General features: G+C 42.1%; 1 protein-coding gene across 8 annotated transcripts in view; it reads left to right on the forward strand.

The window, feature by feature from the left end:
• The window catches only part of FAM107A (family with sequence similarity 107 member A), a 97,620-nt gene that overhangs the window by 44,730 nt on the left and 40,205 nt on the right, over window positions 1–12,685 (forward strand). The window contains exon 1 of one of the 8 annotated variants that reach the window (XM_061618767.1): window positions 4,376–4,410. The exons of 4 other annotated variants lie outside the window; for them this stretch is intronic. Coding sequence is in view for 2 of the 4 variants with exons in the window: in XM_061618760.1 (XP_061474744.1) it covers window positions 4,696–4,774 (79 nt within the window). In the remaining 2 variants the exon portion in view is untranslated. Of the gene's footprint in view, window positions 1–4,375; window positions 4,411–4,528; window positions 4,775–5,593; window positions 5,674–5,797; window positions 5,826–12,685 lie in introns of those variants that run through there. 3 more of the 8 variants (XM_061618760.1, XM_061618766.1, XM_061618762.1) reach the window with 3 other exon arrangements.

Genomic DNA, 12,685 nt, shown 5'->3' on the forward strand with positions numbered 1-12,685 from the left:
GCTCACCCAGGAATTAGTCCTGCCACTAACAAATGTGTAATGTTAGGTCTGCAAAAGAGGCGGTGTAAGTTTAAACTCTATTTCTTTCAATGGAAAACCCAAGGTGCCTGTTATACCCACAGCCGCAACAGAGAGCAAGATTCTGACCAGTGGTACAACCAACCATCTGACACCACTAGGGGCATATACACTCTAGCTAGGGAACATTGAGCTTATATCAAGCACTAGTGCAGGGGTAAGCAATGTGCTGCCCTCCAGATGTCATTTGAGTACCTTGGCCATGCTCTCTGGGGCACAGGTGACTTGGAGTCCAGCAAACATCGGAAGGTACCCCACTAGTAGCTTGTGTCTGGTTTATTCCTAGAACCCCTACTGTAAATTTATTCATTTTTACATCATTTCTTTCCCAGTCTTCCTCCATAAGTAGTTCAGAGCAGCGTACAATAAAGAAAGAAAATATGAAATGACAAATTGATAGTAACTAAAATATCTATCGAGGTCAAATGCCTCATTAAAAGGTATAGTTGTGACTGCTCCCCTAACTGTAAGTCATGAAGGAGCCGTACCCATCTCCCCGGGACATTAGAAGCAGGAAGCCACCACAGAAAAGGCCCTCCAGCATGTCGTCACCTTAGAAGGACCTCTGAAGAAAATCCTAATTCTTGGGCAGTGTTATATAGAGGAAGGCAGCCCAAGGAAGGCAGCCCATCAGCTAACCGTGCTGTTTAGGACTTTATAGGTAAAAAAAAATCAGCATTTTGAATTGAGCTCGGAAACAAATAGGCAGCCAATGGAGTTGGTACAATAGTAGAGTAAATGCTTCTAAGCCAGGGGTGTAGGACGTGTACCCCCCAACACAGAGGATGTTTTTGGATTCCAACTCTACTGGCTGGGACCAATAGTCAGGGATGATGGGAGTTGTAGTCTAATAACAACTGGAGTGACACAGGTTCACAGCCCCTGCCCTCTGCACTAGGGACGGTGGGACAAAGTCAGTTTGGTTCACATTTTCACTCAAAACTACCTAATTTGCATGCCTGATAGAATAATACAAACCAAAACACAGCTGTCCTTCAAAATTCACATTTCTCCAAGGGGAAATTGTGGATAAAAATGCATGTGTTTATGAAAATGACATATAAAATGCATAATTGTAGGGGAAACTGCTTGCAAAAATGTGTATGTTAGGATATATGCACACTAAAATATTAATGTATTTTTGTGAGTTTATTTTTTTAAAAAAAACATTGCAAATTGATGCAGAAATGTTGCAAAGCTGAATTTTAAAGACTGGAAAAAATTAGGAACTGAAAGAAACCAAAATCAACAGGTTTGTCTAGCTATACTCCATGTTGTAGGATTTACACAGGAACACCAGGTCAGAATATTTGTCCATTTATCCCAGTGTTATCTACTCTGTCTGGCAGCAGCCTTCCAAGATCTTAGACCAAAAAGGGTCTTTTCGATCCCCTGCTACCTGAGCCTTTGAACTAGAGATGCCCAGGATTGAAACATTCTACCACTGACCTGTGATTCCTTCCCTACTATTTTAACACTAAACTACCACTGGACAAGCAGTTTCCAGCACTGAAAATAACCACTAGAAAGATATAGCAGCCAGCTGTTTCTGCCTCTCATCAAATGCTTAGAAGGGGTCAGTGCAAATAGTTCTGGATCAGAATGTGATGAGTTCTGTCCTCTGGAAGGAGAAGTAACTATGTGGGGTATCCTTTCCAAAGTCCATAATATAATATAGGTAGCACTTTTTCTGTCTGTTTCAGCATAGAGGCAAACAAAGAAGGACCAGCGGTACTTTAATCCCCACTGATAAAGGAAGCTGATCGATACAGAAGTACCTCAATACTTGTTAGTATGAGAATAAACTCTGTTTGAAAAGGTTGACTGTATGCACCCAAAGTCAGTAGAGGGGCTGTGGTTCAGTGGTAGAGCACATGCTTTGTGTGCAGAAGGTCTCAGGTTCATCTCCTTTTCATCTGGGCATCTCCTCTTGAAAGGATGTCAGATAGCAGGTGCTGTGAACTGCCTGAAACCCTGAAGAACTGCTGCTTATCAGAGCAGGCAATGGATGGGTGGTCTGATTAAGAAAAGGTGACTTCATCTCTTCATAAGCAGCTGCTGACCTTAGTTGCAGAACATCAAATGTTGAGCCTTGGTCCCAGATGTTCGTTAGGGAGTTTCTTGAATCATATAGTATAATGACTTCACTCCCTTCACAGCACAAGCCTCTGTTTATTTTATTTAAAACATTCATGTGCTGTTTTCCTTGGAATGATCAGTGAGGCTTGCACACACATAAAAACAATATCAACAACTATAAAACCACAACCCAGTAAAAATCCACATTTCTGCTAAAAAAACCAAGCAAACCCCAACCTGAATTACTGAAAGCCTTTTGAAAAAACAGTGGCTCTCAGTGTTTTCTAAAAGCAGGCAAAGATAAGTGAAGGCGAGCCTCTGTCAAGAAAACAGTTCTATCAAGATGTGAGACTGCCACACAAATGTAGTTGCTCAAGGTTCTAGTACAGTAGAACCTTTATAGCAGTCTTCCACAATCTGTGGTCCTCCAGATGTTGCGGCACCACAATCCTCATCGTCCTTGACCATTGGCCATGCTGGCTGGGTCTGCTGGGAGTTAGAGTTGAACAACATCTGGAGGACACAACATGGGGCCAACTTTTGATTTATTTATTTTTACTACATATGACACTTTCCTTCTCTCTCTCTTCTTCCATTTTTCTTCTTCTTCTACAACAACAGCAGAAGCAGCAGCAACAGAGAGAATGTACAACCCAGTTGAGGTCATAACCCACCTACTAGTTGCAGGTGATGGGAAAGACCCTGCTTAAGACTCTGGAGAGCCATTACTAGTCAGAGTCAACAACAGAGATGTGTTAGAATTCCAGATTTGGTACGGAATTTTCCATTAATTCACTTATGCTCAGTCGCTGAGGATTGGATTTTAATGTAGTGAATTTCCACTGCTATTTTTGAAAATGGACTTTTTTTAAAAAATCCACCTTTAAAACAATTGTAAAAATGATAATTTATCAATATTTCCTTTTAAAATACCATTTCATTCAAAATATCAATATTCCTTTCAAAATATTGATATTAGTATCTATATTTTTCCGAGCGAAAATAACCACGGATTGATGCCAATGTTAGGTTGTTGGAATGCTTTTGAACTGGCACCGGCCAACAGATCCCATCCTAGTCAGCAATACCAGGTTTGATGAACTAACAATCTGAGCTGATATAAGGCAGCTTCCTATGTGCTGCCTGGATATCATGCCATCCTTGTGGGTGGTACCTGAGCTCTTAGATCGGAGTGGCTAACCTGTTGGCCCTCCAGATGTTGTTGGACTCCCATCAGCTGCAGTTAGCTTGGCCAATAGTCAGGAATAATGGGAGCTGCAGTCCAACAACATCTGGAGGGCTCAAGGTTAGCCACGCCTGCCATAGACAAGTGAGATGCTCCCCAGGTGATGGATGGCTATGGCCACATAACGCTTTGTAGGTCATCACCAGCACATCAACAGAGCTTCAGAGCTACCAGGTAGATAATGAAGCCAGTACAGAAGCATTTATATGTATTGTTCTGACACCCTAAATTTGCACCTACGCAAATAAGTTATCATGTGCAAAATTGTGTCACTGGCCTGCACCCAAATTCTTTTAAGTACCTAGCAACACTCCTACTCAATGTTCAGTGGGTTACAGCCCAGAAGCAGGGACTCATCAGCTTAGTCCAGTCTGACTAACAGCTGTTAAGGCCTGTTCAGTGGCAGAGCACAAGTTTTGCATGCAGAAAGTCCCTGGTTCAGTCCCTGGCATCTCCAGGGAGGACTGGGAGCAACCCCTACCTGAAACCTTGGAGAGCTGCTGCCAGTCAGTATAGACAATACTGAGACAGACAGGCCAGTGTTCTGACTCAGGATAAGGTAACTCCCGATGTTCCTATTGGCCTCTCTGTCAGGATGGGGTTTATCGGGCATCTGTAAGGAAAGCAATCCCTGGCTGCTGCGACCTGGGTGCTAACTCTGATGCTTGGGTTGACCTGGCATCTGCTATTGCAAGCGTAGGAGTAAAGCTGCAAATGTTCCTGTCTAAATTGCGATTCCAGCAACTCCTTGGCTCTTTGGAAGCTGGCTTCTTATAACTCATTCTTTTGCACTACGCTACCCACTTGCTATTTACCCCCTCCCCCACTCCAAAACCCCCACAAAAATATTCCTGAAATGAATTCAGAACACATTTCTTCAGTGCGGCAGGTGAGATTGCACATATTTATTTATTTTTAACAACGTTCGCAGCATGGACGACAAACCTGATGCAAAAGGCTCTAAAAGGCCCCCTTCTTAAAGGTGTGGGTTGACGCATTTGTGCACAGTAAGTAATGCAATATATTACAGGATCTGAGGGGAATGGTTTTGTTTGAGCAGAATGTGCTTGTCAGCAGGGGAGGGCAGCAACTATACAGCCACTCGCAGGGTCATGTGACTGCTTATTCTCGTTGCCTCTGAAAAGATCTGTACAGAAGTGAAAGAGCTTAGCTGTATACTGCCAAAAAGTCATGCACACTTAGAAACATGCAGAGGTACAGAAAACAGGGAGAGGATTAAATCAGCCAGAACAGTGGTAGAAAGTTGAGAGACGGAGACCTGAAAGGCTTTCATGACTCACAGGATGGAAGACCAGGTGAGAATCCCACCTGAGGCCACTGGACTTTACAGAGCAATGCTAATCAAATCAGGTAAGCACAATCCTTGAGGATGGTTTGTGGGCAGTACAGCACAAGAGATTTGACACTGGACTTGCAGTAGAGCACACACAGACACATATACAAACACCTCTTTTCTTTGGCAACAGGGATTATAGATTTCACTACCTTGGAGATTCCCTTCTTGAGTTGCAGGATCCCTCTTATGCATGTTTTTCTTCCTTGCAATTCTAGCCATTCATTGGAGAGTTTTGCTATCCTGAGATAGCAAATTAGCTGTATTATTTGGTAGAATTATCTTTTTCTCTTAAACCTTTCTCGGCTCCAGAAGATTCACTGTTCTTGTTTCCAGAATCACAACCTGAAAACTATCAGGCTACTGGTGGTGTTCTGAAAGAAATTTTTCCATCGGAAAGTCTGCCAACAAATAAACCCACGTTGACCTTTTCATAACCATTTGCAGCACTGTCAGCTAGGGCAGTGCTTCTGTGATGTGTCTAGTTAGTTATCTAATTAATGATATTATAATTATGCAAATAATTAGTTTTTGAATAGTTTTTTGGCACCTATCACTACTTAACAAAAATAAATAAATTGTGGTCTTGAGCATTTACATTTTATAGTATTGTTTCATACAGTTATTAGCAGTACCGGAGAGAATTGTTATATTGATACACTGGTTTTTGCAAAACATTTTTAATATTGCTGGCTACTGGGGTGGTTTTTGTGAACAGCAAAATGCTTGACATTTTGGAGAGGCATTTTAAGTGATTCACTGTGTTTGTTCATTGAGGGAGGGACAAATATGTAACTTGGCATATTTATCTGACAACAGTATTTTAAACAAAATATCCTTTGCAGTCCCAGTCAAGGAAAGGGAAGCTCCCCACTCCCTTAAATAGGAAGTTGGATTGCACTTGGATTAACTAAGGGTGAGTTTCCATGTATATAATCTGGCTTCAGACAGGTGCATGTGCACTGGAGTTTAATCTTCCTTTACTTAGAGACCTGCTAAAGAGGAGTAATGATGACCTAAGATTAAGTCAGCCTCAGCTTCAGATGCCCTGTTGCATTATGAATACAGGTAAAATAGACTTGGTCAATTATTTAATGTTTTAGATGCAGACCACACAAAGGGGGCTTGGCTCCTCCTTTTAGAGTGTTTGTTCCTGAAAAGTGCATTGTCTGGCATTTGGGTGAGTGATAGGAGAGCAAATGGTGTCCCATCGAGAAGTTATGCTACATTTTCCCCGTTAGTGGCAGCTACAGCCATGGTTCAGGAATTTCTGCATAAGCCAAACTCCCACAAGTTGCTGACGTGAAAGTTCTATGATTAAAGGAATAGCACAGAGTCACAGTCGGCTTAAATGGGCATATTATGCAAGGAGTTTGGAGGTGACTGGGTAGATAATTAATTACAGAGGCAATTGCTGGAAAAGAATTAAGAATCATCAAATTGTGTGTGGTTCTAACTTCTAATCCTTGAGCACATGCAGCTCCAGTGCTTGCAAGAGTCTCTATTCACTTCATTAAGAAGTGCTTATTCTTGTGCAAGGTTGGACAAGAATTTAATTGCAAGGTGAAATCTACACATGTGGGATCTCTGGGAAGACACTGAAAGCACACAGGGCTTTGGACTGGAGTCCATGTGGTCCAGTTCACAGGTGTGGAATCTGACACTTGGTTCAGCAGCTGTCCTGAGAATCAAAATTTTGGCTTTTTTAAAAGAAGAAATAAATCAAGTTTCTAGCCCTCATGATTGCAAAGAAATATTGTATATAGGGCTGGAAGGAACTGTCCATTTAGGTTCTCTCCATTTTTCATTTTTCCAATCTTAATTTCAGTTCTCCACATTTCTGCAGCAATATGTTTTTTAAAAAATCCTCATGAAAATTCTTCAGCATTTTAGCGTGAATTTCTCCTAATAAACACATACTGTATTCAGTTTTGACTAGTGCACACATTTTTGCAAACAATGTTTTCTAATATAATGCATGTTATTTTCACGAATATATTCATTTTTGGCACATTTTCCAATAACGTGCATTTTAAAACACTGGTTTGAGAACTGCAGTACAAAATTGGGATAAATGTGCATTTCAAAGGATGGCTGTGTTTTGGTTCTCATATTGTTTGAAGACTGTAGATTTGATAGTTTTAGCTTTAAACATGAACTCAATTGAACTGCATGGTATATAGTTAGCAAAGGTTCCAAAACTAGAGCAGGAATGTGTCAGGCAGTACTGTTTCCCCTAGTCTTTTATCATTCTCCCATAAGTGCTGTTGATAAATTATCTCAATCTCCCATGCCTTCATTTCCATTCTGTCATCCGATTTCTTTTTAAAACAGGAAGCTCAAATTTTTGGTGGTGCAACAGAGTATGTAAAAAAACAAAACAAGCACATTTATGCAAATATTTTTAATTTGCAAAATTGTACTTGGTTTGAAAATTTCAGATTGGCATGGTTCTGAATGTAATTCTGTTCATCACTTTGAGCTATTGCCTTCCACATTCAGATTTGTATGCCTGTAGCAGATAACAGTTTTCCAATCGTGTTCTCAACTCTTCTATCAGCTCCTTGCATCTGACTTTGCAACTTCCATCCTGACACCTCCTCACACTAGCTGCACAGGTTACAACTATTACATGCATTTTAATTAAGAGCATAAAAAGAGCTCTGCTGGATCATACCAAAGGCCATCAATTCCAGCATACGGTTTCCCTCAGTTGCCAATCAGATATCTTTTGGAAGCCCTCAAGCAGGTCTTGAAGGCAATAGCTCTTGCCAGCTGTTGTTCCCCAGCAAGTGGTAATAAGTGATGTATTACTTCTGAGCATGGAAGTTCCATTTTGTTGTCATGACTGATAGCCATTGATAAGACTTATCTTCCTCCTTCATTCATTCGTCTTTTTCCCTTTTAAAGCCATTGAAGCTAGTGGCCATCACGTCTTGTGGCATCAAATTCCATACATTACTTTGAAGATGACATGGCAACATAGGGTGCTGCCATATACCGAGCCAGACCATTGATCCATCTAGCACAGTATTGTCTACACTGACTGGAAGTGGGCAGCTCTCCAGGATTTTCAGGCAGGAGTTTTGGAGATGCTGGCCATTGAACCTGGACTGTTTTGCATGCCAATCAGATTACCACTGAGCCACAATCCATACAAATCATTCCACAGGGCTGCTGTCTCCACATGGTGTTAAGTAGCTCACCATGCAGATCGAAGGACTTTTCAGCATGTCACCGCAGAGATGGTGCTCTTCTAGTTTTTGCTTTAATTAACTACTTTAATTATGTTGGGGAAATGGTCTTTTTCTCTGTGTTAAGCCTGCTGAAAGTGCATACTAGTAGTATGCCGGGTGGAGAGTAGCCAACCACCATGTGAGGCAGTTTTAATATGAACTTCAGGTGAGATAGAATCCCTCTCTCATGTTCTTTTCACCTGTCCGCTATATAATAAAGAAAGGGATCTGTATATTACACCCCTCACCCAAAGGTATCCAAATAGGTCTCGACAGCATTGGATGCCATGGTTTCTCTCTGGCAATGACAGTATTTATCTGATTCCAGCTGCTAAGTTTTTTGATGCAGTTCAACGTATCCATTTGTTATATATTTCTAATCTCCCCCCATAGCCAATTTATTGTTAATTCCCTCTTCTGTGTAATTTAGTCAATTGACTGTAATTGCCTGTAAATTTTCTTTGATGGGTCGCTGACCGCAATAATAAAGATTTGATTTGATTTGAACTTCAGGTGGCAGCTGTGATCAGATAATATTGTGATAAGTGGAAGTGAATGAAGAACAGGATAGGAAAAGGGGATGAAGCAAAATATCTATCTGTTTTATGCATTTCATGTTTTTGGACCCAGCACCCAAATTAGCCTGCCTGAAACTTCATACACAGCCTGAGATAAAGCAATGGTGTTACATAACCCTGATCCTTTGCTTTGGGCCAGCTTTCTCCAAATTGGTGCCCTCCAGGGACAACTCCTGTCAGTCCTTCGCATTGGCCATGCTGACAGGAGCTGGTGGGAGCTGGAGTTGAACGGTATCTGGAGAACACCAGGCTGGGGAAGGCTGGGGCAGTTTTTTTATGAGCATGTCTAAGACATGAAGCCGAGTATATAAAATGCCGTGTCTCCATCTAACAATGAGTGCCAATTCTCCCTCTTCCAAATTGCAGGTTATTTCATCTTTCTCTCCTTCAATATCCTCAAAGCGACAGCAATACTAAGCCTTGGGTATTTACATCATTGTATGTAAATTTAATCAATAAAAAGCAAGGGTGATTAATCAATCAAAAAATATTTTCTTGGCATAACACTTTAGTCCTATTCTTTTGAAAATCCAAATCTCTTCATTTGCTGATCTGTAAATAAAATTGGGCTGCAATCCTAAACACATTTACTCAGCAGTAAGCCTCACTGAACATGGTGCATAGGATTTCACTGCAGAAACTGCTAAGTGTAACCTCTGGTTACAAAAGGGGGGGAGGAAATGGTGTGCTGAAGTTTGCTTCTTTTGTGTTTGGTTTTTGGAATGGAAAGCAAAATAAATTATCTGCAAGAAATCCTGACACGGTGGAATGTGCATCCCGTTTGCAGAAATGAAAATGTGTCATATAAGTCCTGGTCCACTTAGGGTCCCTAAATCATATGGATTTTTATCACCATCCGACACAATAACCCACTAGTCTGCCAGAGCCAACCCATGAATTTTTGCTGCCTGAAGCAAAAGACAAGATGGCATCCCCTCTCTATTCAATGTACAGAAGCCAACAGGACTGACAGTTGAGTCTTATTTCAACACTGGTGGTGGATTAGTGGCCTCCACTGCACCTGGACTACCTAGCTTGATTAGAGGGTCCAGGAGAGGCCATCTGTCAACAGAGGAGAATGGCTGGGGAGGGGAGTCAGAAGGAACAGCCGGGGGCTGCTGCTTCTAGGCATGGGGGGAGAAATTTGATTCAGTTTTGCACTTAAAGGTGAACCTGCCTAATTCACACTTTCCAAAACAATGCAAGAACTGAAACTGTCATCCTTTGAAATTTTTACTTACCCAGGTTTTACAATGCAGTTCGCCAATCAAACAATGTTTACAAAAATACATATATTAGTGAAAATAACATACAAATTACCTTATATTAGGGGAAATTGTAGATTAGTCAAAACTGCATACAAAGATGTGTTTATTAGGAGAAATTTGAATTAAAATGCTGAAGAACTTTTTAAAAACACACACACACACAAATCACTGCAGAAATTTGGAGAACTGAAGCTGACAGTACTGAAATTGACAGATTCGACCATCCCTAGCTGCTAGTATCCCCAGGGTCTGCCACAAGAGACACTCATGCTGGTGATTGCGCTGGCCTATTCAGCCACCACCCACATGATCCCAACCTACTAGCTGCTCACCCCATGGAGTGTGAGAGACTAAGCTGCTAACTAAACCAATGTGGAGTAAGCCTCATTGAATTCAATGGGCTGTATTCAATATAGCACTAAACAAATTGTTCTGTCAGTGCAAGCTTGCCTGACAAAATTATCTTTTCTCTTGTGCCCCTCCCCCATGCACTGTTCTGGGAGTTCTTCCAGCCCTCTGGAGCAGATTTTGGGAGGGTATGGGAACCAGGGGCAGGAGTGGTGGAAGTCCTGCTGCACTAGTGGGAATCCTTCTGCTGGCTTCTACTAGTGCGACGAGTTAGTTGAATGGAACTTGCTTCTGAGTATATATGGTTAGGATTGTGTTGTCAGTCAGCCATTCCTGATTGTAACTGAGTTGGTTTTCAGCAGAGTTTTAAAATAGTGTGATTCTTGTTCTCCTTGAAAATGCATCTCGGAAATCTCAATGCCATTTAGTTTTATGGCTTTTCAAGTCTGTTCAGAAATAGAGATGTTATGTTTCATTCTCCCTGCACCCCTGCCCCCCATGCCATAAAATGGAGATAAGGTGTGCTTCATTCTCGTGCTCCTCATTGAAAACATTTCTAAATAGCAATTTTAGTAGGATGAGGCTTTTTATGAGGGAGGGGACATCATTTCTTTCACAAAAAGTTTATTGGACAAGAGTTTGGAAAAGATCAGAGTTGGGCACCAAAACCTTGAAAGGGAGGAGAGAGAGTTCTAGTTGGCATGGAAACTCTTTTGTATTCAGTATCTGTATTTTGGCAGGCAAAACGTTAGTCCACGGTAATGTTAGCTTCTCGGAGGCACCAAATGCATTTGTGAAGGAGAAAAGATTCCAAGTCTCCCTTCTCAGGAACATTTATTGTATCTGCATTTGAAGTATGTCCTGTTCTCTGGAAAGTAATATAAGACCTTCATTTTGCTGCTACAGAGCCATGGGGTCACCATGAGTTGTAAGACAGCTGGGTACAGGGCCGGTTCTAAAGGGTGGCCAGGTTGAACACTGGCCCAAGGGCCCGGAGCTACAGAAGCCCCTGAGGGGCCCCTGAGGGGCCCAGAGCTCCCCTTCCGTGATCTGCACCCCCCCATGTCCCCCACTTACCTGTCAGCCGGCTTTTTAGCATTGCCCTTAATGAAGATGGTGGCCGCAGCTTCCCTAAGGTACTGAAGCTGCTGCCGCCATCTTATTTGATGGCAGAGATGTGCGAGCGTAGCATGCACGTGTGCCATCAACAAAGATGGCGGCGGAGGCTTCATTCCCCTTAGGGAAACTGCTGCTGCCATCTTCATTAAGGGCAATGGTAAAGACTAGACAGGTAAGGGGCTGTGGGGGGGCCACACACATGCGCATATGCGCACGCGCACACACCCACACACCCACCGGGGGGCCAGGGCAAGCTGATGCCCAAGGGCCCCCGCATGCCTGGAGCCGGCCCTAGCTAGATGGACTACTAGTATGACTTGGTATAAGGCAGCTTCTATGTTCCTAAGGCACTAGAGTGTGATCTGGAAATTATATATTCTGGATTTGCCATAAAAAAGTGAGTAAACAAAATGTAGCAGTTCTAGAGAAAGGTTTAGTGTTGAAGCGACCTTAGTGTCACAGTGCAAAATCCTGGTCAGCAGCACACCTCTAAAGAGAACAGTAGAGCTGGAGAAGGCATGGTTTTGTTTAATAGCTGAAAATATAAAAGGAATTGATCATCCTCATTAAAAAAAAAGCTTTAAAAAGCTGACACCTTTGGCTTAGATATAGACGTCTAATGATGAGCTATGAAAGGTTTATGAATAGTACACATGAATGGTGTAACAAATTAGCTGAGGAACATTTTTCATTTTCTCTGTCAAAATTATAAGGACTTGTACTCATCTAATACAATTATTAGGCAACAGCTTTAAATAAATGGCAATACTTCTTCATACAACCTATTGTTATCTTACGGTTATTGATTGCCACACACATGGAGATGGCCTCTCGCGTAAAGCTTGTTTTTAGAAGGTCAGAAAAATTCATGGAGTTTACATTCTAGTGGTTTTTTTTAAATGGGTCTGTGTCCCTGCTCCCACACCACCCACCTCTCCCTTTTCCACTCACAAAAGCCACCCACCCTCACCCATTACGCCTGCCTGCCTGCCTGCCTCAGTCTCCCTCCTACACTGGCCCAGCAGCTCTCAGAAGTCTGTTGTCACACTGTAGTTCACAGAGCCACCAGTTGGTGGCCCAGCAAATTTCTCTGTGATGACATTCTTCCACAAATATAGAATAGGAGAAATGGACAGTCCGTCATCTACCACATCTTAGGTTGCTTCCCACATCTGCAACTCCAAGCCTGGGGAGACACTGTGACATTATTTATTTATTTAATTGATATCCCGCCCTTCCTCCCAGAATCATTCATGGATCAGGTTAGGGCACATCACTTCCAACACCTTGTTATATGTATGTGTGTGCCAGCATGCAAAAGCATGACAGGGCTTTAATTCAGCACATGACAGTGTGCCTTTGCAATATGATGCTGAAAG

The sequence above is a fragment of the Rhineura floridana genome, chromosome 3 (assembly GCF_030035675.1).
Source record: "Rhineura floridana isolate rRhiFlo1 chromosome 3, rRhiFlo1.hap2, whole genome shotgun sequence".
Classification (NCBI taxonomy): domain Eukaryota; kingdom Metazoa; phylum Chordata; class Lepidosauria; order Squamata; family Rhineuridae; genus Rhineura; species Rhineura floridana.